The following is a 27,859-nucleotide window of genomic DNA, read 5'->3' on the forward strand; positions in this document are numbered from 1 at the left end:
AAGCGGAATGAAAGATTAAGAAGAAAGAGGTGAGAGAAGGGAAAGAAATTGGGATAAGACAAAGAGAAGGGAAAGCAAGAGGTGGAATTTGAAAGAGAATAGGAGGCAACCTTCAGAAAAAAAAACTCATCATGCAATACAAGACATTTAACAATGGTAACAAGTAAATAAAGTAGTAATTGAATCGAATCGAGCACAAAAAGGGAAAAGTAGAGCTGAGGAAATAGACTCCCGAAGAAAGTCGAAGCAGTGTTGATATTGCACATGAGTAGATTAACAGATGGATAGAGAGAAATAAAAGAGAGACAGATGGATAGATAGAGAATTTGAGAGATAGATGTTAGATGGATAGATAGATAGACAGGTAGATAGGTAGATAGAGAATGAGAGAGACAGAGTAGATAGACAAATTAACAGATAGATATATCATGTATAATAGTACCATAGATTGATTTATAACATAGATAGTGGATAGACAGATATGATAGATATAATATGAAAAAAAAAGTAATTATGTGTTTTATTTTTCAATATTTTAGCTATTATTCGTTTTCATTCATATAAACGATCATGTGCGATAAAGTAAAAAAAATCATGAAGCCAACGTATATAGTTCAGCGGAACAACCAAAATACAGAGACTGAAGCTTTTGGTCTATAAGCTCAGCTGCATTTGCACGTATGTTCTGCGGATATCTTCGGTGCGGACTTTTGGATCGCGCGCCCAGCTGATTATGTAAACAAACGTAGACGTAGACTCTTCACTAGTCGCTTTGTGGCTATTTTTCCGGAAAATGCCTTCGCCAGGGTGTAAAACGGAAACGCGCATCCCGGATGTGAATCTGCGCTGAATAATCTCTGCAAAGGTCTCCGACAGGCCGTCATATTTTCGCTAATTTTCTATATATTTCGACGTCTGGTGTACCTGAAAAGGCAACGAAGTGAAAATCTTGGTTGATATGCACCCTAATTATTGTAAATTCGACAGTGCCGTTATTTCATAAAATATTTTTTCGCTTTGGAAAATTGATATTCTGACGTGTTTACATCGGAAGGACTCCCTTTCCCTCTCTGGTAGGTATTTTACCGCGCGGAATTTAAACAGGCGTCTACCGCTACGGTCCCGCGAACTGGTATTTGTGTTTTGCTTCTCATTTGGCATATCTGCTAAGTGCTATGTTTGTTTACTGGTGTTTGGTAAAACAAGTTATGGATGAAAGTAGGAGAAGAGGAGGAAGGAGTAGAAGAAAGTAAAGAGGAGAAAAATTGAGGAGATGTAAAATTAAGAAGGAGGAGGAGAACAAATGAAGAAGATGGAGATTGGTCGTTGTTTGAGGAGGATCAGGACTCGAGTCGGGAGAAGAAAATGGAGATAAAATGGGAGGGATAAGAGAGAAGGAGGATAAAAGGAAGTACCGGGGTTGACCATGGTGGGGGATATACTTGGATGAGAGGGGTTAAAGGGAAAGAACTGAGTGAGATTCTTTATCAATTCAAAATAACTTTATAAATATAAGGAAGGAGAATTATAATTTGTCAATCAAAATATTTCTTTCATTTGTAATTCAATCTGTAAATAGAATGGTACATGTCTTCAGTTCGAAGTACTGGTAACAGTGATGTTTCCACGCATCTGTCGCTGAGAAAAAAGCAACAAAATCCACAATGGCTGGAACGATCAAGAAATTGGATGAGACGGTAGTAAACAGAATAGCTGCCGGGGAAGTCATTCAAAGACCGGCAAATGCTCTCAAAGAAATGATAGAAAACAGGTAAAATGCTCTTTTTGTCATAATACATAAAGAACAGACAGGTTGATGGCATACATTCCCATAAAAAAGCCACTTTGGAACCATTGAACACACTCAAAGTGAAAGTCAGTTCAATTCAATTTAACATTTATTTCCAAAGGTATAAGCATTAATACAATTCTAAAAGTCACTGCCGTACAGATGGGGGGGGGGGGGGTCTTCCCCCCCCCCCAAAAAAAAAAAAAAAAATCATGACCAAGAAAAAAAAAGAGAAAAGGAAAGAAAAGAAAAGGGATAAGGGTGAAACATGATATAATTTCTGAATATGTCAAAAACTATCACAAACTTGGATTTTTATAATAAAAATGTCGAAATTTATTTTTTTTAATTAATTTTACGTGATGCGCCATATCGAGCCCCCTCAAAATTTTTGGCTTATTACGCCACTGCCTAAAGTTAAAATACAGTGGAGGTAGTAATTCAGTAAGCAGGAGGTAGTAATTCAGTAAGCAGAGCTTTTAACAATTGCACTGTGACATAGAGACAATTCTGGATTTTACTTTACCTTTCACTTTTTCAGTATATCAACAGACAAATTAATTCACGCCCGCTCCTGAAAGAAAGAAAAAAAAATTTAGTCATCATGAACCAATGAAAAATTGAATTTTATGCATTCTTTATCACACAACAAATAATGGAGAAGCTGCTTATATATGTCGTCACAAATCAAAAACTTAAATTCCAATAACTTTCTTAATCTTTTATGGATTTTCCTCATACCTTCACAATATTTACTATTTTTTCTGGTATTTATAAACAAACTTCTCTTCAGGGTGAAACTCCCCTTAAAGGCGCATCTCTCGACTGAAATACAATAAACCTGAATTGTTTACTATGGAGAGAAGCGATATGATCTACCATGTACCTAATTTTATCTTAGTATTGAACTATCAATGTCACTTCATAAACTAGTATTGAACTATCAATGTCACTTCATAGCGGCAACAAAAATTTCCCACCAGACTCGTGAGCTGAAGAAGTGTCCCAGATTGGACCTGAAACTCTTCTCCGTTTCAAACCAGTAAGTCCAGATGATCAGATTTATTTCTATTTGTAATTTCAATGTCACTTTGTTTTGATATTTTGTAAAGCCCTACTGATATGATTTTTTTTGTTTATTTATTTTCAGCTTGGATGCCAAGTCAACCTCCATTCAAGTGACAGTCAAATCAGGAGGAATGAAACTACTTCAGATACAAGACAATGGGACTGGTATAAGGGTTAGTCAACATTTTTATAATAATAGTAATAATGATATATTTACCCAGGGTAGCCACTTCATTTCCGAAAACGGTTCTCCCAGCGGGCCCTATTATTACCCGGCTAAGCTAGGCTATCGATTCAGGTGCACACAGCTTTTTGAGGAATTATTTCCTGCCGGTACCTATTTACCTCACCTGGGTTGAGTGCAGCACAGTGTGGATAAATTTCTTGCTGAAGGAAAACACGCCACGACCCTCTGTTTGAAAGGCGAGAGTCAGAACCACTAGACCACGATGCGCCCACTGTTTCTGTTTTTTACCATAGTTATACGAATATAGAGCAGGGTTTAATTGACCTTGTAGGCACAAAAGTCTTTGATTTATCAAAATAAATTATTTAAAAACGAAAATAGGTCTGAATTTTAACATATCCACCGAAATGGAAAACAGCTTTTTGTAGAGGTAAGCAGGAATAATGATGACTTCCCATAGGACAGTTAGAGTTTGAGCAAAGCCATTTAGAAATGAGGGGTTTCTGATTATTTGTTCCTCATTTGGGATCTATCAAATATATGGTTAACAATGATTGGGCATTGCCATAAACCACAAATGAAGCAAAAGTCCCAAAATCATGCGTTAACAGGAATTGCAAGAAAGTTGAAATGCAATTGAACCCATATCAAGCACAAACTTGCATTAAAATGATTTAGAATTGAATATAAGTTTCTTGAGCTTTCCCTTTGTAAACAAAATCTATTACTCCTGAAAGAAAATTGTTAGTTATATCAGCGGATAATTTTCCTGGTATCGCATCTTAATTTGTTCCACGTGTAGCAGTCTAAAAAATGTGGATATTTTTTACACAATCTTTTCTGTAGCAGATTTTTACATAGGTCTGTACCAAAATTAGTTGTGAACTTTTCTCTTTTGACCAAATATGATAATCTGGTCAAAATTATTCCCTGCTTGTATGTACTGCAACTATAATAACAATCACCTATAGATGGAGATGAAGGAACAAAATATCTTCTATATCTCTTAGATGGAAGGAAATCTGATGCAATGAAATGTCTCTTTTACGAACCAAATTGGAAATAAAACTTATTTGCAATCGATTGGAAATATTTAATGAATGGATTAAATCATCCTTTCTGTTTGAAGAAGCATACAGGGCTTACCGGCAATGAATTCAAAATATCTGTGATTGACTTTAGACCTTAGATTTACTTGCAATTGATTACAAAACTTACTATTGATTTTAGAACCTGTAATTGCATTACAATTGATTACAATGTCAAATGGCCAATGATTTTTCATGTGTGGAGTATCAGCTCCTTCAGGATCCTTTTATACCTTGTCATTAGTGGGTGCGTCGTGGTCTAGTGGTTCTGACTCTCGCCTTTGAAACAGAGGGTCGTGTGTTCGAATCGTAGCCATGGCGTATTTTCCTTCAGCAAGAAATTTATCCACACTGCTGCACTCGACCCAGGTGAGGTGAATGGGTACCCAGCAGGAGTAATTCCTTGCATGCACTGAGCGCCGGTGATGGTAGCTCGAGCTAAAGCAGGGGTAATAATTGCAGCGCTTTGTATCCTCAGGCAAAAAGCGCTTTATAAATCCAACTATTATTATTATTTTTTTTTTTTTTGCCTTGTTTTACAGAAAGATGACATGGACATCGTCTGTGAAAGGTTTACAACAAGCAAGCTGAGAGAGTTCAATGACCTTACAAGCATCAGTACATACGGCTTCCGAGGAGAGGTTTGCATACCATTTGGTATTCTTTGATTGAATATTAATGTTAATTGGTTCATTATTCCATAATTTTTTAGACTGAAAAACCTGTACTGAAATCATTACAATTTAGAATTCTGTCATTGAAAATGAAAATTTAGGTCATTTGGGGGCCATGGAAAAGAAGAAAGGAGAAAGGAAAAAAAAAGGATATTTGAGAAAAACGATGAAAAAAGGAAGAAAAGGAGAAAGCGTGTGAAAGAGTATTGAAAAGAGATCACTTTGTGATGAAACTCCCATTTGGAATCCCATATTTCTTCCCATTGCTAGATTTGTATAAAGACTAAAACTTAAGTTTTATCAAATATAATGTATTTGGAAAAGTAGCCTCAATAGCCATTATCTATTTTCCATAAAAAAGATAGTTGTCTAGGTGAAATTAAGATGAATTATCAAAATTAATATCCACTTCAGAAAGATTGATTTCTATACTATCCTAATAATTTTCCACGTTTATTAGTACTTTATGGAATATTTCTTAGCCCATTTCAAAGAAAATGTTGCCATCTAACACTGAGAATTTTTGTTGTGTGTTTTCTTCTCCCATCAGGCATTGGCAAGTATCAGTCACGTTGCTCATGTTACCATAGTAACAAGAACAGAGGATTCTAAATGTGCTTACAAGTAAGTCATCACAGCAGGTGGGTGTTTCATAAAGCTGTTCATAGGTTATGATCGATTTTCCGAACGACTGGTGATCGTTTCTTGTGGTAAAGAATACACACCTGGGTCCCGTCTTACAATGAGTTACGATTGATCTGATCGATTGCAACTATGGAAAGCCAACAACGTCAACATCTAAAATACATGTTTGTTCAAAATATTTTATAGAAATGACGTATATTCATACATTCACTGTTTTCTTGACAATTCAGTATCATGCTTCTCTATGTTTTCAAAGGACATTGTGCACATTCCAAAAGAAAAAAAATTACGACAATGATGGATTTCCATATATACTTGAGATCAGATCAATCGTAATCTTTGTAAGACGGGGCCCAGATTTTCATTGGTGATGAGGTAATTCAAAGTAAGGATCACCATTTGTTTTGTAAAGTCGCTTGTAACTTACAAATAACTTTATGAAACTCCCACCAGGTCCTGTGGTATAAAAGGTATTATCATGTTAACTTTACCACTCAAATGTGACTTCCCTGGATACCTGATTGTGATTGGTTGTTGAGTTTTGTTACCATGGTAATTACCATCATATGCAAAGTTATCAAGAGTATACATTTATGCAACGGGGTCCAATAGGTGGTTTTATTCATATGTTTTTATTTTTTTGTCAAAAAGTACATGATTTTTCTATAATTTGTCCTTTTTTTATTTTAATGGAAAATCATATTTCATTGAGAAAGATCATCTTTATAAAATATTCATACTTGAAAAAACAAAGTTGGATGAATGTAATATCAGGCAACTTTCAAGTAACAATTTTTTTTATTTTTCCAATCATAGAAACCTGAACCAATGTCTTTAGTTATTTTGTTAAACCCATGGTGAGTTATATGTGTGTTTAAATGTTTTTTTTTTTTTCTTAATATGAGAGATCAGTGCACATTTTTATTACCAAAATACAGTTTTTTGGGAATGATACAGTTTTTGGAATCAAAGAACACAATTCTTCATTCCCAGAAGGTTTGCATGTCTGTATACTAGGATGAAGGTTTTGATGCAGCCATCGAAGCATCTCATGGAGAGATTTGTCAGTGATTTAGACATTACTCGGGAAGTCAGGAATCCTATTATTTCCTAAACTGGGCCCCGTCTTACAAAGAGTTACGATTGATCCGATCAATGGTAACTATGGATGGCCAGCAACGTCAACATATAAAATGCATGTTTGCTCCCAAAGAATTCTAGATATGATGCATATTTATAAATTCATTGATTTCTTGACAATTTGGTGTGTTCTCCTTTGTTTACAAAGGACATTTTACGAATTTCCTGTAGAAAGTTATGACACTGTTGGATTTCCATAGAGTTACGATTGATTGGATCAATCGCAACTCTTTGTAGGACGGGGCCCTGATGTATATACTGATTCATCCAGGAAGAAGGTATAAATTACGATAAAAGAAATGAATCTATTCATCTTAACTTGTCTTTTATTTCCTACATGTATCTATCTGTTGATGATTTTAGGGGAAGCTTCTGCGATGGTAAGCTGAAGGCAGCAGTCAAGCCGTGTGCCGGTAACAGAGGAACACAAATTACAGTGAGTTGAAATGCTTTCTTTAACAATGATGTTAGGTGTTTCTCATTGGGTTACGTGTGCCCGATTATCATACAAATATTGTAAAACTGAAAGTCAAGTGAATTCCAAATTTTGGTTAAAAACAGGGCAAGATATGGAGCCACTCTCATTCCATCAGCATTTTCTTTGCAAATGTCTGAAAACAACCTAACGCGTTGCCTGCTGGTGCTGGAACCGGTTGCTCCTTTATATCAACAGTGTGTTGTCATCTGTCTTCTTTTTGTGCATTCAGCATCATCATGTCCTTTTTCCAGTATAGAGTGATGAACAACTTTCACACACTAAACACGGCATGAATTGGTTCATGGTGCCCCACGGTATGGCCATATTGATCTAATAGGCCTCATCGAAATCAGTGTAATTAGCCTAGATATCAATAGGGCTTCGAACATATTCATACAGCCACATCTTGGGCACCCACGGACAGATTCCTTAGAATTTGAGTTCTGGGAAGTATGTTCCATGAAAGGACTTGTCAGACGTTTTATCCGACAAGTCCCATTTTATCCGACAGTTACCATAGTAACAGTACTTCTCAGCCAATCAAAAGTCAAGGAAAGTTGTCAGACGAAAATGTTGATGAAATACTCTTCAGAGTGTTTATAATCATGCTCTGTCAAAATATGGTATAAGAACCGTTGAAATGCAAAAAAAAAAATTTTGCGACATAAATTGCTTTAGTACTTCACAGACCTGCCAACCAGTACGTTTTGGGTGTATGTAGTACGTTTTTGCAACCAAAATACGGTAGTACGTTTTTTCTTTAAAAAATATGTATTGTAAAAAAAAAATTACAAAATTTTACAAGATTTTACAAAATTGTAATTTATTGAGAAAAATCATCTCTATATGTCTCTATTTCATAAAACTTACACAAATATGGTTATTAGATCAATGTAATTTCAGGTAACTTGTTTTTTTTCAATCATTTTGTTAAAACCAGGGTGAGATATACACATGTTTAAATGTTTTTTTCATCTGCAAGAGCAGTGCGCATTTTCGCTTGCATGCAGCTTGAGTGCCGCGATGAGCGAGTACATCACACATTTTATTATGAAATACACTTTTTTCAGGAAAAATACACTTTTTTTATCACAGAATACAATTTTTAATTCCCAGAGGTTGGCAGGTCTGACTTGATACATAGTTTAGGAATATATCCTATATCTCACGTATATCTCACGTAGGTGGAGGATCTCTTCTACAACGTGGCTACGAGAAGGAAAGCACTGAAGAGCGCAAGCGAGGAACACAACAAGATCTCAGAAGTCGTCTCCAGATATGCTATTCATAACGCTGGTGTGGCCTTCACTCTTAAAAAGGTTTGGACATTTTTTTCTTTAATATGAGAAAAAAATTCAGGTGTCGTTTTCACTCTAAAAAGGGATTGAGAATTCTCTCCTTCAAATTTAGAAAACAATTTTGTTTACTCTCTTAAAAATGATATTAGAAATATCAAAATGTGGATTAATCCTTTCTTTACTATAATTTGCATTCAGTGTAATGATGGCAAATTGCTTTAATTTTTGTAATGTTTTTGTTGTTTAGTTGGTATGGTTTGCGAGCCAATTCTTGTGAAAATTTTGACTGTGATAAAATATGCTCTGTAAACATCAAAGAAACATAAGTTTAAACCTTGCCACGTTTGCCCATTGCCCCCGTCTTGTAAAGATTTTGAGAAATTTATGTACAGAAATTTAAGGTGAATCCAGTACTGTGACAAGTCTTGTTCTTCATTTTATGAGACCATCCACTAAAGGGTTTCGCATATACGATATGATCTCCCCTTTGTGTTTGTCCTCTTGCTTTGCAACAGTCCGGGGAGAGCACAGCTGACGTACGAACTTCCCAGAATGCATCTACAGTCGATAATATTCGTAGTGTCTTTGGTCCTTCTGTCGCAAGGTAATGTTGCTTTGTCGTTGCTTTTACATCTTAAGATTATATGCGACAAATCTCTGTAACAGTTTTCGTAGTTGTCAGGTGTTAGACAAATCACGGCACTTGTGCTGTATGTATTGTATGCTTAGAGTTTGTCTCCCCCTCCCCCCTAGAAAAACTAATAGATAAATGAAAGAATGAATTAATGAAAGAATGAATGCATGAATGAATGAATAATAAAAAAAAAGTGAAAAGAAGAAGAAGAAAAAAATAGATTAGTAATAAAATTGGGGGTTTGTCAGTGTATCTTTCTATCTATCCATCCATCTGTGGTATCTGTTATATTGAAAGCTATTCAAGCCAATAGATACTAACCGAATTCGATGTGATAGGCACAAGCATGTAAGAATAGATTGTTCAAGACTTCATACAGTATCTGTTGAAGATCACATGGTCATAGAAATATGCCAAATTCCCTTTATTTTGATAACTTGGAAAATGATTCATACAATTTTATGTATGTTTAGATAAAGTATGTTTTGTTAGTTGCTTCCAAAGCATACAATGTTTGAACTGATAACTTTACCTCAGTAAAATCTGTGGGAACACGAAACACTCTTTGACTAATGAGAAATTAGACTTAAATGAGGAAGATGTGTAGAATACATGTTTTGCATAATCAGGGTCCTGTCTTAATAAGAGTTGTGAATGGTCTAATCAACCACAACTGTGGACAGCCAGTAACAACATCTAAAATGCACATTTGGTAAAACATTTTATAGTTGTGATGTATATGTATATTCAGACATCATTTTCTTGAATATTCTGTGTGCTTCTGTCTGTTAAGAAAGGATGTTGTGCAAATTTCCTGGAGAAAAAATTATGACATTGATGGATTTCCATACACTTAGGGTTGATTGGATCAATCGTAACTCTTTGAAAGATGTGGCCCTGGTCTAAAAATTGCTTCAACTTGAGTAAATAATTTACTTATTGAACATTGGCTTATGCAAGTTTGCCTTATAAGATATCAGAGGTCATTAAAAAAGCTATCTGACAGATACAACCAATCCTGCCCATCCCCTCCCCCCCAAAAAAAAATACTTAAAAATTATTTCTACCATCAAAACTTAAAAACTTTATTGTCGATGAAGCAGCATCCAACTGATGGAAGGATAAATTTATTAAATTTTATTTTAGGAATTAGTTATGTCTTCATGCTTTTTTTCATCATTTTTCTATTGAACATCACAGAGAACTTCTAGAAATCAACCACAAGAACAGCAATTTGGCGTTCACTCTGACGGGTCAGATCTCTAACGCAAACTACTCAGTCAAGAGGCTCATCTTTCTTTTGTTTATCAACCGTAAGTTTACATCTCATGGGACCTGTTTCATAAAACTTACGATAGATTTTACTTGCAGATGGCTCTGCCTCGGACAGATCTCTTTGGACCAGTTGAATCTGTTTGGCTAAGGCAAAATTAGACTTAAAAGATGTTATTGAAACATATTTAGCATATTCAGGTCTGGAATAGTGTTTCGAGTAAGGCAGTTATTTGACTTATCAACTCTACGCAGAGTCTACTGTAGGTCATATATGTAAGCTACTGTCTTATGTAAGCAACTGTCTTATGTAAGCTAATGTAACTTCTGAAGATTTACATGGCAAATAAGAAGAATGTAGTGGTTTTACGGTAAACCATGTATTCTTTTGTGGGCATATGTTGGTCCTGAAAAGGACCCACCAAACTTTACTTTTCGACAAGTGTGCTCTTGTCGTCTTCAGAAGTTTACTGTCTGAATCTTATTTACCTACTGTCAATATTGTAGATGTCAATGATTATAAAGTTATGGTCGAACATTAATACCAGCTGAGGTTACGATCTCAAGTGACTTTGACGAGAATCCTATAAATGACCACCCAACGAATAACAAATTAAGTACCAAGTGATTTTTGTAGAAAATGTACAAAAAATAAAGGAAAGTAACTGTGGCATTCCTAGCGCATACATCAAGCAAGTACCAGATTTCACAGCTTTTAAGCAAGAAGCTCTGGTCACATGTAAAATGAACTTTTACTACCTTGAAATGAAGTGTGCCTAACAGCTGCTTTGCTAAAACTAGGGTAATTATGCTGCACTACTGTAGAGAGCTTTGAGACTTCTGATAAAAGTAAATGTTAAGTGCTATACAAGCAATTGTAATTATTTTACTATTACTTTGTCATTTACCCCCCCCCCCCCCATGTAGATCGTTTAGTTGATTCCAGCAGTCTTCGGAAGGCCATTGAAGCAGTGTACAGCACCTACCTGCCCAAGAACACGCATCCCTTCATCTACTTCAGGTACGTGCCATATTGTTCTTCTATGGTATCTTAAAATTCCCAAACGAAGCTATAAGTTGAACGGACAAGTTCACCCATATGAGCTGCAAAGCACAAACACAATTTATTTATGTCCACAGCTTGCCAGTTTAGTATTTTTCGTAAAGAAAACTCTACTTGGCAGGTTTCGAAAGTAGGCTTTATTGTGCCTCTATACCAGCCTGAGTTATTTAGAATGGTATGTGATTTATCAATTTGATTTTTCACTCTGATATCGTTGTTTAAAATTGATATCCAACTTGACAAGATTGCAGAATATTTTTTCATGTTAGGCGGGTGTTTCATAAAATTGTTCGTTAGTTAGAAACAAATTTAAGAATGACTAATGATACCTTCTTGGATTATTATCAGTTTCTCATTTATTTACATGTAGCAGAAGAGGTATCACCAATCTTGTGCAAATAAACCCTGATTGACTTACTAGCCTTGTCACATTGACTAATTAAATTTGCTAGTCAGCATGGTGACATAAGTTATTATGCCAAGTAACTTTAAAAAAAAACTTGGCAAGATGCATTATTTTCATATTCCAATATTATCTCATTTTTAAATTTAGATAATTACAACTATAAGTATAAAGCAAATAATCACTGTTGGTGAAGGTGATAGGCAAATTATCACTTTTGAGGCTAGCGGGATGTAGCTACATGTATCTTTCCAAAGCGAAGCTGAGCAAGTGATAGGTTGCCTTGTCACCTGAAATCAAGAGCCGATTATATGCTTCATATTTCACATCTGAAACCCATATTTTTCTTCTGTACATGAAGTAACTTTCATATAAATTAAGGTTTCCTTTTAAAGGATACACTCAAGTCTTACTGCTGGAGTATATACATGTATATGTAAACTATGTGCAAGCATTTTGCTCAAGCAAGGTAATTGTGACATTGAAAATGAATCAGGGCCCCGTCTTACAAAGAGTTATGATTGATCCAATCAATCGTAACCCTATGGAAATCCATCAGTGCTATAATTTTTTCTACAGGAAATTTGCCAAATGTTCTTTTAAAACAAAGAGAAGCACACTGAATTTTCGAGAAAAATATGAATGTATTATTATTCATCACATCTAAAAAATATTTTGAAAAAACATTCATTTTAGATGTTGACGTTGCTGGCTTTCCATAGTTGTGGTTGATTGGATCAATCGCAACTCTTTGTAAGATGGGATCCTGACGTCACTGCATATATATGTGATGGAGAAAAATTGGCCCCAAAACATTGAGTGGCATTGCAACTTTTTTTTTCGCACATACTCAAAATCACTCATTTGAGTGATTTTGAGTATGTGCGAAAAAGGGGGTTGGCTCTATGGTCTGAAGTGATCCAGTGTGCTGGCACAGACCCTGATTGAAACTTTGATCAACAAGTGTGTCTCCGCGCAAAGACTAGCACATATAAATCTTGGTGTTTGTACACAAGGCATGAGTAGGCTGCAATTCGGACCTTCAACTTGAGTGAAGGGTTTGCACAGCAGACTAGAAGTGATCAGCGAAACACAAAAGTTTGAACTGAATGATGATGGATGGGATGGGGAAACCACAGTTAATTACATTTTTGAGTTTTGATCAGTCCTATGGCAAGATTCTTGGATTCGTGGAGTATAATATTTCTTTCATTCTCATTTCTCAGCCTTGAGATTGCCCCTCATAATGTCGATGTCAACGTCCATCCGACCAAACACGAAGTCCACTTCCTCCATGAGGAGGCTATCATCGAGGACATTCAGAAATGCCTGGAACAGAAACTCTTAGGATGCAATTCATCAAGAACATACTTCACTCAGGTAACACAATGATCATTTTACTCTAAGCCATCTGTCATGATGGAATCTGAATATTCTGATTTTTGAAAATTTTAACACCCCTAAAATCATAATCTTTTTTATATTCTAAATTTGATGGAATTGTCCAATATTAATATATTCACGTGAACTTACAGTTATTTTGAAAATTTATCTTGGAGATGGTACATTTTTTGCCATGTTTTAAGCTTTTGTCTCATTAGTTATTTCTCACATTGACTCAGTGTTCACCACCAACATTGAATATGCATGTAATGGCATGCTTCCATTCCTGACTTTATTTTCTGTCTGTATCACAGTCAAGTCATAAACACATATCTCCAGCCGCTCGATCGCTTGTGTATTTGTATACAGTACGTGTTTAATATGATTATTATTATATGTCTGGCGTCACATGTGCCTGTGAGAGAAAAAGCGAAGACTGTGACCTGCAGGTCTCTCCCTCAAATACAAATTGATCAGGGATGTGCACTGCAGAGCCCTATTTTTATATGGGGAGTGCAGTGGGTTCTTAACATGCAAAGGTGGTGACTCTCCTCTACACCGGGCCTCCATTTAACATCCTATCCAAAGGACATAGTGTTAGGAAGGGGCACGTTAACACACAACGCAGCCTTCAGTTATCCAATCGGGATGGACTCAAACCCACAATCTTTGGTTTGACAGGAAGATGCGTAACGGACTGAGGCAATTTTATTTATTTTTTTTCCTGGCAGGCATTGCTACCCGGATCAAACCTCTCCATTGCTGAAGATGGAGATAAGTCCAAGGACACTTCAAAAGGTCCCAAGTCGAGCTCTTCGGACCAAGTCTACGCCCATCACATGGTCCGGACGGACTCCAAGGACCAGAAACTAGATGCCTTCCTCCAGGCAGCTCCTTCCACCAAGCCATCATCATCCTCCTCTTCATCTGAAAATCATCCTGATAAAGGTGTCATTGATAGAGGCGTGGCCGGTAGCAGGGGCGTGGTCACCGATAGTGGTGCTACTGGCGACGAGGGAGTTCAACGACCAGTGGTGGAAATTCCGTCCCCTGCTCTGCCGCAAAGAAGGAATGACGGTGATGGGCCAACATTGCCTAGGTATTTGTTTTAAAAAAAAACAATGAAAAATGTAAAATTTCTGGCTAAAGGGGTGTTGCAAAAAAAAATTAAGTTGATTTCAAACAATATTTGCAATTAATTGCAAACGTTTTTTGTGGATAAATGATAAATTATTGAGTTTGAACTGTAGCAAATCAATAATAATTTTTCTGTTTGTAAAAAAGTATATCAGTGCTGTGCAGTTTTGGCGAAATACAATCCCTTGGGAAAATCTATTATGTCAGGGACATAATATTTATATAATATTGACTGGTCTTGAGGGGAACATCAAATATATTGCCAGCAAAAGAATCATATTGGCCCGAGTCTTTAGACGAGGGCAATATGGGTCTTTTAAGGGCAATATATTTGATGTTCCCCGAAAGAAGGGCAGTCAATATTTTTATTATCATCCAAATCAGATATCTAAAGCAAAAATCATGATAACAGTGATATCTTTTAAGAATAGAGTTCTGTTGTGTCATGATAATATCAGTGTCTAGGCTCTGCACTTTACCATTATGACGTACTTGCAAGCGCCCAGATCCAGCGTTGTCTTTATTATGACGTAGATCGTTGGTGCGCGGAACATTATGAAGCGTATCACTTCATTCGCATCCTCAAAGGCCCGGATGTGAGACCAGGGAAAATACAAAGGTATATTTTGCGTCGTCTCTGCATGCAAAGTCAATACGCGCATTGAGACCGAAGAAAATACAAACAATATACCTATCCCTTCCTGATAATAATAAAATACAGGGAAATACGGTTTTGTAAATGACCAGCTCAGATGTCTGATACGGGTGATAATATGTTATATTCAACCTGCAGGTAGGCAATATTTGTATAACATCTTCCGAAAGTACTAGATGGTGTCTTGCTTAATTCCCGTTGCAGGAAAAGGCCACATTCAGAAGTGGGTAGTGATGTTGAAGGTCCCCCATCCAGGCCAGGACCCAGTGACAATGACCAGGAACCTGAGTCTAGATGCTCCAAGCTTAAACGGAAAGAGATCCAGCTAACCAGTGTCCTTGAGATTCAGAAGGAGATAGAAGCTAACGCACATGATGGTCAGAATCCCTTGCTTAATGACACTTCACTTTAAGGAATGACTCAATTTTGGAAAAGTTGTTTGCAAGTTTTCACATTCCCAGTATGATTCATGAAGAATGAAATGTCGTTGAACCCAAACTTTAGAGCACTGTATCTTATGGCATCCATAACCAAGGACATCTAAAGAAAAATAAGCACACTTTAATGAGGGTGGATTAGAGCTATGTCAGTACATATATTAGGCATACTTGCAATCCCCTAGTTAGAAATCACCATAAAGAGGTGATTACGCATCGCCCATTTAGGTGGTGGTTCAGGGTGGCTTGCCCCTGAAGTTGGATGCAATTAGAGCCCTTTGTTATAGAATTTTGCCAATCTACTTTCAGTTGGTTCTGCAGCTCCATTGGAATTGTGCTTGCCTGATAAAGCAGTACACACCTCAGGCCTGCCAGCTACTCCTTTTTAAAAGGAGTTACAGTGTACTCCTTTTTTGTAAATATTAATATACATTATATAATATGGGGAAAGAAAACTTCTTTTTTTTTGTCCAGATATTATGTAGAGTCATCTATGGGAAATGTGCTGTGACTCCTATTTAAATGAATCACTCCTATTTTGTATGTTTACAGGTTGGTAGGCCTGACACCTTGTTGTAACCTATTACAAAAAAAATGGCCAAACTCTTTAATAAATGGCTCTGATTGCAGACTGCCATCTTAACTGGTGGTACATAATCGCCCTTTAATAAACAGCACTCAAACCAGATTGCTATATATCTTCATTCTCTTTTTTTTGGATAGATTTACGAGATCTTTTGAAGCAGCATACATTTGTTGGAATAGTGGATGCAGAGTATGCGTTGATACAGCATAAAACCAAACTATATCTGGTCAACACTGTTAAACTCAGGTAAGTTTTATTCGTTGATTAAACACAACACCAAGTTATATATCTTGTCAACACCACACCAAACTAAAATCTTATTCATTAGCTAACACAACACCAAGTTATACCTGGTTAACACCTTCAAACTCAGGTAAATCTTATTCATTGATTAAACACAGCACCAAGATATATCTGGTTAACACCATCTTACTCATATAAATGTTATTTATTGATGAAGCAGAACACCAAGTAATATATCTTGTTAACACCAAACTCTATTTAATAATTCTATTCACTAATGTACATGACACCAAGTTATACCTAGTTAACACCTTCAAACTCACATTATGTTTCATCAACACTGTGCATTTTGTTAAACTATTTTTTATTCATTGCTTAAGGACGTTCCACAGTTATGTTTGTGCGCATTATGATCTGCGCATAGTTTACACTATGCGCGCTGACGTCACAATGGATGAACAGGTGATTAATTAGCTGCGGGTGTGAGCTGATTTTTCTCATCTTCTGCACTTTAACTGCAGATCCGATGCGTTATTTCATGAAGCTAAAAATGGAATTATTCCATGGACCATTAAAAAAAAAAATTCTCTACAATTTCAAAATACTTTACTCTGCAGTGCTGCCAAGAATCACGAATATTACCCCGAGTTTGGATAAATGGTAGAGTGGTTTTGATTTTTTCTTCACATAGATACAAAGCATTCGGCGCATTTTTGGTGTTTTGAAAAGCACATTTGTTCTAATAAAAATGCTGATAGTTTAAAAACAAGCACATGAACCCCTATTTTTTAATGTTTGTACCTCTGAAGTATACCTTCCTCTACAACTCTGCAAATTTTGGTGAAAATGACATGGATTTTGAATAAAGTGCAGCATTTATCGTACGTTTGTAGTTTGTTACTGAAATTTTAAATTTTTTAGATTGGGATTTTGTTATCTTTTACGCCACTTTTAAGAACTGATAGTGCTGTTAAACTTAAAATTGCAAACAAATAGCACTATAAATAGATTCTCCATTCTAACGATACAATTATTAACACTCTTGCGAAATTTGATGACTTTTTCATGTATTTTGACTGAGTAATAGAGGTTCACACTCATTGTAGTAATCTAAGCCGGTCTAAAAATGCCAAATTCTTTTGAATGCGCAATTCTTAAGAACATCAATTTGAGTGAACTTTGAAGCTCTATAGCCAAAAATCAAGCACATGGACCCATGTTTATTTTTGCATATTTCGAATATTAAGGTTCTAAAGTATCTATGTGCAAAGTTTAGTGAAAATGACATGGATTTCACTTTAACTGTGGAACGTCCTTAAATGCAAAACTAAATCACTGAACCTCTGCTTGAGTTACAGATTTGTATCTCAAAAAAAGTCAAACGTTCAGATATTTAAAAACGGACCAACATAACAATGAATTTAAATAGTCAACATGGTGAAGTGCCTTCATTTTCTTTTAGAGAAGATGACTGGATTGGAATAGGAAATCACTTGATAGATAATCATGCCATTTGAACAAAAATAGGCATCCATCTTAACCCTAGCAATAATAATATACTATTCTTATTGAAATTTGTCATATTTTTTATGAGAATGACACATGATTAAAAAATCTTGAATCTGAACTTTTCATGAGTGTTTTTCAATATTACATATAATTCTCATTTTCATTTTTAATTATATGCATTTTTAATTGTATACAATTTCAAAATAATTGTCAAATGTATTTCCATTTTATTTCCAGCCAAGAACTCTTCTACCAAATGATGTTATACGACTTCGGCAACTTTGGACTTATGAGATTATCAGTGAGTAAAAATTTTCATGTACTTTTTTTAACGATATGATACTTGCTCAGGGGAAAATTCCTCTGGTAAATTTTCATGATTATGTACAGTGTGTAAGCTTTAGATAGTACTTGTGTACATAGAATATAAACATGATCTTACATATGATTGGGGCATCATGGTCTAGTGGTTATGACTCTCGTCTTTCAATCAGAGGGACGTGGGTTTGATTCCCAGCCATAGCGTGTTTTCCTTCAGCAAGAAATTTACCCACATTGTGCTGCACTCGACCCAGGTGAGGTGAATGGGTAGATGGTAGGAAGAAATTCCTCGAATGCTTGAGCGCCTATGACGGCAGCATAGCTACAGCCAGGGTAATAATGGCAGTGCTTTGTGTCCACAAGCAAAAAGCACTTTATAAATTCAGCTATTATTGGTATCAAAAGCAGAAAGAAGCTGCTGAAAGCTGCTTGGTCATTTTGCCTCCGACGAATATTCTGCTAGGATCGAAAGCTTAGGCCCCTTTTGACTCTCTAATTGTTATTAAAAGACGGGTGTTCATTTGATCTAAACTGTCAAGAAGAATTAACATGTAGGTAATAAAAATAGGGCAGAAATGAATTACCTTCAAATATGAAATTTTGCATCCAACTGGAGGGGAGGGTGGGGGTAGGTGAAAATCTTTAATGTGCAAATTTCCAGTATGCAGAAGCTTGTTTTATACAAGTAATGAAAAAATAAAAATCTGTATTTATTAGTCTGAGATGGAAAGGTCTCCTAAATTCTTTTTGCCCAATTGATCGTAGGCCCGGCAGCCACTGTGCAGTGCCAGATCGACGAAGCTCTATCCCTGAAATGTTGAACGTCAAGCAGGGTAGCAGTAACTCCAATCTTTATACGTCTTTTGGTCTGATGCGGCCGGGGTTTGAACCGCTGACCCCCCAGTGTTAGGCGGACGCTCTACCAAATGAGCTAACACACTGGTATAGTGATGGCTCACCGGTATAATGTGGAGGGTTTTATAACTCTTTATCATGGTGGAAGTTTTGCGTGTGCAAAGTTTCATCCACAGGAAGGGATTTGATTTTATGTAAGATTTCATCTTGATTTAGATTATTCTTTGCTCATGAAATACTTTTCATCTTGTATAAAAGTCTTACCTTTACAAATTTTTGCCCTGTGATCGTTCTTCTTTTGTACGATATTTCTTTTCTTTAGATTACTATATGTATCTTACGCAATTTTTTGATCCTACAAAAGTTTTACCTGTGCAAAGTATTCCTTTTTGAGGTAGTCTTTCCTATACATCTTTTTTTTAACTTCTGGAAATTTCTCTTATGCAATTTTAATCTTATAAAATTTTGTCCACATGCAAATTCAAATGTAACCTGTAAGGTAATTTTTCCTTTGCATTTTCTTCTACATCTGGAAGTCGATCTCATGCAGTTATTTTAATCTTCTAAAAGTTAAAATAGCCTATGCAAATTCAGCCCTTGATTTAATTTTTGTTATGCAATTTCCAGAGCTGCCAAGTAGTACGATTTTTCCGTATTTAGTACGTTTTTGCAACCAAAATACGGCAGTACGTTTTTTCTTTAAAAAGTACATTTTTTGTATTTAAAAAATCAAAATTTATTGAGAAAAATCATCTCTATATGTCTCTATTTCATAAAACGTACACAAATATGGTTATTAGATCAATGTAATTTCAGGTAACTTGTTTTTTTTTCAATCATTTTGTAAAAACCAGGGTGAGATATACACAAGTTTCAAGGTTTTTTTTTTTCATCTGCAAGAGCAGTGCACATTTTAGCCTGCATGCAGCTTGAGCGTCGTGATGGGCGAGTGCGCCAAGCATTTTATTATGAAATACACTTTTGGGGAAAAATAAAAAATATTTATCTCACATGGTAAAAATACTGATTTTTTTGTCAAAATACTGATTTTGGGGGAAAAGAATACTGAAAATGCAAAATACAACTTGGCAGCTCTGAATTTCTATCCCAATTACCGGAAAGTTCTTCCTTTATCCTAACTTAATCGTATTCTACTGACCTTATTTCGTAGAATCCTGCACCAATCTTTGAGTTAGCGATGATTGCCTTAGACACAGAGGACAGCGGATGGAGCGAGAGCGATGGCCCCAAGGATCAGCTAGCCCAGTACATAGTAGACTTCCTCAAGACGAAAGCGCAGATGCTCAATGACTACTTCAGTGTTGAGATTGATGAGGTAAACACTCCAAATCTTCTTTCCTTTTACATCTGAATTTCTTTCCTTCTTTTCATCACTTTCCTTCTTTTCATCACTTTCCTTGTTACAAGGGGTGATGTTGCTATTGTACAATAATAGTCAAGGTTCCTAGCACATTGAGGAACACTTTTACTTTTTTTTCCAGTCAGGGCAAAATCGTGGAATTCGATCAAAATGCCTCAAAGCAGGGGAAATTAAGGAGGTAACTCAGGGAAGTGAGATGTCCCAATCCTTCTTTCTTGTTCAGCTGACTTTCTTTCCTTCTTTCTATTACTTTTGTTCCTTCCATCCATCACTTTCTTTGGTACAATAGATGTGATGTTACTCATGTCTGATTTGTCAGGGTCCCCAGCCTATCAAGGAAAATCATTGTACTTTTTTTCAGTCAGGGAAAAGTCAGGGAAAAATGCCTCAAATCAGGGGAATTTCAGGAAATTACAGAGATAATTCAGGGAAGTAAGAAGGCTCAATCCTTCTTTATTGTTCAGCTGACTTGCTTTCCTTCTTCCATCACTTTCTTTGTTACAAGAGAGGTGGTGTTACTAATGTCTGATTCTAGTCAGGGTTCCTAGCCCTTTTGGGAAACTTTTTCCAGTCAGGGAAAAGTCAGGGAATTCAATAAAAATGCCTAAAATCAGGGGAAATTCAGGAAATTTTTATTGACAGGCGTTCCAATCTTCTATTTTTTACAGCTGACTTTCTTTCCTCCTTTCCATCATTGTGTTTGTTACAAGAAATGATGTTACTGGCATATGATAATAGTCTGGATTCCCAGAAAATCAGGAAAAAATATTTTACTATTTTTCTTGTCAGGGAAGAGTAAGGAATTTGTTTAAAATGCCTCAAATCAGGTGAACTCAGAGAACTTTGATTGGCCCAAAAATCAAAAGTAGTCATTCAGACTGGTATATTTTTTTGCGTATCAAAACAACATCCATTATAATGACAGGCTGTTGTATTGACTAAACCCTCTACGACATTAAAATCTTGTTAATGTCTTCGCTGGACTTTGAAATACATGACCCCGATCTTACCTTTCATTTTCATCTTAAATCTTGTTTTCATGATATAGTATAGAAATAATACCTGTCATTGAGGTCATTAGTAAGAATTATATGCACAAGAGACCTCTAGAACAATTCTTACAATTATGCCTGAGGCATAGCCAAGGGCATTTGGACTGTTCAAAGGTACATGTAACAAGTACATGTATGTGTAATTATTCTAATGCCTCAGCATGACAATGTATATTAAATGTTGTATAATACTGTGATGTCAATTCTTGTTATTTAATGAACTATCCTCCTCTGAAAATCATGACCGGTCAATAGTACTAGTTATTAGCACAATTGCCTGTTAGCTAAAATTAATGACTTGTCATGTGGCAGATTTCAGCCAATCATTGGATTAGTATCCATGCTTTAGGGTGTCTTCTGATTATGAAATCTACATGAGATTGTAAATTGGTCCTTTCAGCCCTGCTGCTGGTCATTCTTAATATGTGTATATACCAATAAATAAATAAAATAATAAATAATAAATGTCACCATTTTGTTCAAGATAAATACCAGTTTTGGTAACAATCTCAAGATGAGTTCGAACAGAATCTAATAAAATTACCACCCAAGTGTTTGTATGTATGAATAAAAAATGTGTGCCAAGTGGCTCTAATAGAAAATGCGTAATTGCTGAGAAATTAGCAAAATAAGCATGGAATTCCATCAAATGTCAGGTATTTATTCCAAGCAATATTAAAACACTGTCCCACGTATGCTTTCCCGTGTTGGTGATCATCAGACTTATCGGTTTTCAGCTAAAATTTCATGATTTCACAAAGATCAGTTTATTTCAATGTACCAGATCTAGATCTATGATAATGTTGTGGCAATTAACCTTGATTTTAAAGACTTTCTCATGAAATAATTGTTAGCTGCAACTACTGTCTTTAACCTTTAAAATGTTTAAATCTCAAATTCTTATTCCAGGAAGGGAATCTCTGTGGCATTCCTCTAGTGTTGGACAAGTACATCCCTGACATGGAAGGACTCCCTATGTTCATCTTGAGATTAGCCACAGAGGTGAGAAACCCACTTTGTCAAAAGGAAGCCAGTAATTCAATATAAGGCCCTTGTTACATATACGTCTGGTTTGAAACCAGGGGGCCGTTTCATAAATCTGTTTGTAAGTTAAGAGCGATGTTAAGAACGACTGGTGATCCTTTCTTACACGCTAAACCATCGCCTATGGTGTATTCCATTTACCATAAAGGATCACCAGTCGTTCTGAAAGTCGCTCTCAACTTACGAACAGCTTTATGAAACGCCCACTGGCCCAGACGCTGGTTTTGGAGCCGCCTTTGCGCCTGCAATTTGAAGCCGCCTCAAGATCATTATACACCTGTTGCACGCGGTCTGAAGTCTGCAATTGTGCTATTGACTCATGTCGCCTATTCGTGTGACATGAGTCACCTGATTTTTAATGGAAACATCCTGCATTGTTTTTACACGGTTGGTAGCTATAAATATTGTTCAATGTGTCACTTCCACCTTTAAGCTGCCCGTTAAACGTCAATTGCGGGACTGAGGCCAGACTCACGCTGGCTTCAAACCACATCTAGTGGTAGACACAGTCCGAGCTGGTGTCAGACTGGTTTTTTTTTTAAAAGGGGGCGTTATGGATATGTCAGGTCTCCTCCGGATCTGGCCTCGGTCCAATATCAAGGCATGTGTAACAGATTTTTTTTTTTTTTTGGCTTTGATTTTCATGATTTTCAATGTATATTTCTTATTATTTCCTTTTGCCTCAAAAATTCCCTTTCATGTTAATTTCTTTTTTCTTTTTTTTATTATAGATTTTATTGCTTCAAAATCAAATCACAATATACATAAATAATAGCAGCAATATAATAAATCATACACATAAGTAAAAAAAAATGTGTTACAATTCAGCAAGAACAACATGATACTTGTTTAATGAATTCCATGTATCAAAGTGAACTGAAAGTTTGCCTTGTTTTACTGCGATTGCTCGCTCTTCTTTTTCTAAAAAAATAATTTCAAGTGTTTGAAGACTAGCATTTTCTCATTGTATTTTTGTTTATGAATTAAGAATTTTGCATAAAATATAATGGTATTGATAAGTTACATTCTGTTAATTCTGCATTCCTCCCAAATTCCATGTTTTTCCTAATTTCTGGTTTTTTTTTTCTGTTTTTCGTTTCAAAGAAAACTTTGAACTCCCAGCTTAGAAAATCATTTTCCTCGGCCAACTCTTCATTTTAATGAAATCAATAATTCCTTTTCCATCACTAGGTGGATTGGGACTCTGAAAAAGAATGTTTTCAGACATTCGCCAAGGAGTGCAGTCTGTTCTACAGAATACAGAAGAACTTTAGGCTGGCAGATACCAGAGGAGATCATGTAAGAATCTTCATTTCATTTATTGATTTCTGCACATTTTCACCTACAAATTAACAAAGAAAATACAATAAAACAGAGTATTTAACAAAATATTTGACAAATAAAACAATGTACAGGTGTTGTGACTCAGTGAATAAGTCTCTTGACTTTGCACCACAAGGTTCGGGGTTCAAATCCCACCGCAGCAATCGCGTCCTTTGGCAAGGCGTTAATCTACATGTGCCACTCTCCACCCAGGTGTAGTAAATGGGTACTCGGTAGGAAGGAATTCTTTGAGTTTGAATGCTCGAGGGTCCGATCAGGGTAGCCGTGCTAAGGCCAGGGTAATAGTATGCAGCGCTTGGAAACAATTATATTAAGCACTCTATGAATGTTACATATTATTTAGAAGACAGTTGTATTTTCTATGACATATCGATTGACGAAGGTTACAGGGGTTGCTACTCAAAGCTTATGTAGCTTGAATGCATGGCAACCCTCGAAAACAATTCGAATGATTATATTTCTCATTAAAGGCTTATTGTAAGAGTGCAGGTGCATAATGGGGGGGGGGGGGGCTGAGGAGAGGGCAAGCACTTGGTCCTTGCAATGTATTTTAGATTGTGATTTTTTTTTTTTGTCATTTCCAAAAACATATGTTAACGTCTTAGTAGACAAAAGAACAATTTTTAATTAAATTTAATTTAGTTTAATTCAAGAAATATCTTTGCAATCCACACAACACCAATAACAGTCAAACCTGATTAAATGACTACCTGCATGGAAAGACCTGCCTATAAAGGTCACAAATTGTTTCCCCTTTAATGGTTTTTGTAAGAAAGAAAGTTTGTAAGAAAGAAAGAAAGAAAGGAAGGAAGGAAGGAAGGAAGAAAGAAAGAAAGAACTTGTCCTTAAAGGAGAATGAAACATTTGAAACCAGTGGAATTCATATAGATGAGAACAATCAAAGAAAACATAAACATAGAGTTTGAGAAAGATTGAATGAGCAATAATTCTTCGAGCATTTGAATATTGAGATCACTAGTGCTATGTAGATCTTTTCATTGGCATGCAACCAAGATCTGTAACTTCACGCACGGTTTGTGTGTTCGAATCTCAGACATGGTATTTTTTCTCCTTCAAGAAATTTACCCACATTGTGCTGCACTCAACTCAGTGAGGTGAAGGGGAACCCTACAGGATTACTTCCTAGAGTTTACTGAACGCCTGAATTGAACGGCAGCTAGAGTTAAAGCTCGGGGAAAAACGGTTTTCTGTATCCTCTGGAAAAGCGTTATATTAATGTAGTTATTGTTATAAAGGGGAATTGTAGAGTAGTTGAAAATCCATTATAGGCTATCCATATTGCAATTTATAATCGTTAATACCAAGATATGCCATTTTGATTTAATCTATCCAGGGCTCGAACTCAGATGCTGACATGCCTTCTTACAACTGGAGGTGGACCATTGAGTTTGTCATCTATCCCACCCTCAAGTCAACCCTGCTGCCACCCAAGAGATTTGCAGGAGATGCTAGCATCCTACAGGTGGCCAATCTACCGGACCTGTACAAAGTCTTTGAGAGATGTTAACAAGAACTTTGAAGATGCGACTTCAGTTTAGCCTGATTCCTTTTACCAGGTTTGCTGCAGATGCTAATATCCTCTAGATGGTCAAGCTACCAGACTTTACAAAGACTTTGAGAGATGTTAACAAGAAATTTGAAGATAATCAGTTCAGTCTAGTTGGTTCTCCTAGCAGGTGTGCAGGAGATGCTTGCATCCTCCAGATAGCTAATCTTCCAGACCTCTCGAAAGTTTTTGGGAGATGTTAACAAGAACTTTAAAGATGTTACTTCAGTCTAGCCTGATTGCTTTAACCAGGTTTGCAGGAGAGGCTACTTTCCTCTAGATAGTCAATCTACCGAACATTTGCAAAGTCTTTTAAAGATCTTATCAAGATCTTCTGATTAATCTTTGAGCTACCCTGACATTTCACAAGGGATTTGCAGGAGATGCTTGCATCTTCCAGACACCCAATCTACCAGACCTTTACAAAGTCTTGAAAAAAAGATTGACAAGAACTTCTGATGTATTTTCAGTCTAACCTTCTTTCTCCAAAGAGATTTGCATGAGATGCTAAACTCCCTCCAGGTAGCCAATATACCGGACCTTTACACATTCTTTAAAAAAAAAAAGATGTTGACAAGAACCTCAAAGATGTATCTTCAGTCGGTGTGCATGCAGCTGCAATGTATATAAACCCAGTTACTCAGAAATGACAGTCAAACAGCACTTTTTAGAAAATTGACAAATTAAGAATGCTGATGTACTACACGTTTATGTGCCTTGATACCAATGTATTACACAGTTGCTATGCTGCCCTCATGTGGAGATTGTTTGCACATGTAGAGTTGCCAGATATATTGGAAAATGGAAAGCACTTGGTGTAAAGCACATGGTACTACATGTTTACTCAGATTAATCTGCATTTCCTGGTTTTATTTGGTCTCATATGGGAACATTTTAGGCCACCGCACACCTTGCGATTGGTCTGCGACCCGATTTTGGAATAAAACACAGATGAACTTGATGCTAATATTGAAACATGGAATATCTTCTACTGTATGTATTGTTCTAAATCTTTGTACGAATACCTATGTTTAAATCTGTGACTATGCTATCATCCTTATTAGAATACATGTAAATGCAAATTGAATATCTAGTCTTAAGGACATCATAGCAATCATACGATTGGCTACGATTTGAAACTAATTTGGGCTTTACTCTAAAATAAACTTAAGGCTTCCAATCATCTAAAATTATTATGTTAGTATTCTATCACTTGGATATGATCCTCAATTAAGATAATTTTCCAGCGAATGTGTTTTTATGAAATGCAAAGTTGCTAGCATAGCAAGTAAAGGCTGTTATTCTACCAGAGTTGCTATGATAGCAACTTGCTATGATAGCAACTCTTTATGAAATGGGCCCCAGGTTGCAAGGTGGTTCCTGACGTCTGGGTTTTAAAACTCTGGAAATGATTTCCACAGGGTCAGCCTTGCATGAGAAACTGAAACCAGAACTTATTATAGGAGCAGAGGTTGGAAATATTAAGGTTTGTGCCAAGTAGTCTATCTTATAGTAAAATCCAAAATGAAAATGAAAATCCATATTTTATTGTTCGAAATAGACATGAAATGAAATACTCCGAAAATTTGCTTTGCCCAATTGATCGTGGGCCTGGCAGCCGCTGTGCAGCGCCAGATCGACGAGGCTCGATCCCTTTAATTGTTGAACGCCAAACAGGGTAGCAACAACTCCCAACTTTTAACGCATTTTGGTCTGACGCGGCCGGGGTTTGAATCCCCGACCTCCCGGTTGTGAAACGGACGCTCTACCAACTGAGCCAACACGCCGGTACTATAGAATGGCTTAAAGTCACATTCTAGTATTTCATAACACCAAATTTTTATTAAAATATGCATAGTGATGATGTTAGCTTGCACGATTTTGTATGAACTTTTACAAATGTACAAAAGAAAATAAAAAGCAAAAAACTTTATATATGTGTTTCAACACCGAGTTTTGTTTTGTGTTTTATATAAGATTCAACAGGTATATAAACTATAGTTCTCCATTTAATTTACACACACATGTATATATATATATATATATGTATTAATTATATTCATTTATTTAATAATGAATTCCATTCATTGAACCGTGAGACAGTCTTATATCAAAGGGCTACCCTTTGATATAGTTAAAAACTGAGCGTTAATGATAATTGTTGGATTGAAAAAATGCAAGAGAAATTTTGATCAATTTTATCAGACTTTAAAGAAATTGATAGAAAGTAAGCTATGACAAGATAATGACAATGAGAGGACATAAAGAGAAGAGGAAAATGATTGTTTGTGTGTGCAAGAAATGAGACAGAGAGAGTGTTGCTAGGAAATGTTTGCAATCAATCCCAAATATTCTGTTGCTATTTTACAATTGATTGATCACTTTTAACTTTAGCAAATCAGATTACACTCCTTGTTTCATGGAGAAGATTAGCAATCAATCGCAAATTTGCAATTAATTGCACGGCATGTGCTTGATTTCGGGAACGAAAATAGACTTGCAATTGATCGCAAGTTTCTTGCAATGCCCCAAGAGTACCATTAAAGAGATGACGGAAGAGAGGAGGGGAAGAAATGAGAGATAAGAGGTAGAGGGGGGGGGGGGTT

General features: G+C 36.1%; 1 protein-coding gene across 1 annotated transcript; it reads left to right on the plus strand.

The window, feature by feature from the left end:
• Positions 1–719: 719 nt before the first annotated feature.
• Positions 720–27,186, plus strand: LOC129258805 (DNA mismatch repair protein Mlh1-like). The gene is made up of 19 exons (XM_064098661.1): positions 720–1,073; positions 1,580–1,771; positions 2,940–3,030; positions 4,675–4,773; positions 5,357–5,430; positions 6,955–7,027; positions 8,254–8,388; positions 8,883–8,971; positions 10,202–10,314; positions 11,201–11,294; positions 12,966–13,119; positions 13,854–14,221; positions 15,119–15,291; positions 16,075–16,183; positions 17,927–17,990; positions 20,037–20,201; positions 22,208–22,300; positions 23,534–23,641; positions 25,041–27,186. Exons 2-19 carry the CDS (start codon positions 1,665–1,667, stop codon positions 25,212–25,214), a joined length of 2,283 nt encoding a protein of 760 aa, XP_063954731.1. The 5' UTR covers positions 720–1,073; positions 1,580–1,664; the 3' UTR covers positions 25,215–27,186.
• Positions 27,187–27,859: the final 673 nt, after the last annotated feature.

This window comes from Lytechinus pictus, chromosome 4 (assembly GCF_037042905.1).
Source record: "Lytechinus pictus isolate F3 Inbred chromosome 4, Lp3.0, whole genome shotgun sequence".
In the NCBI taxonomy this organism is placed as follows: Eukaryota; Metazoa; Echinodermata; class Echinoidea; order Temnopleuroida; family Toxopneustidae; genus Lytechinus; species Lytechinus pictus.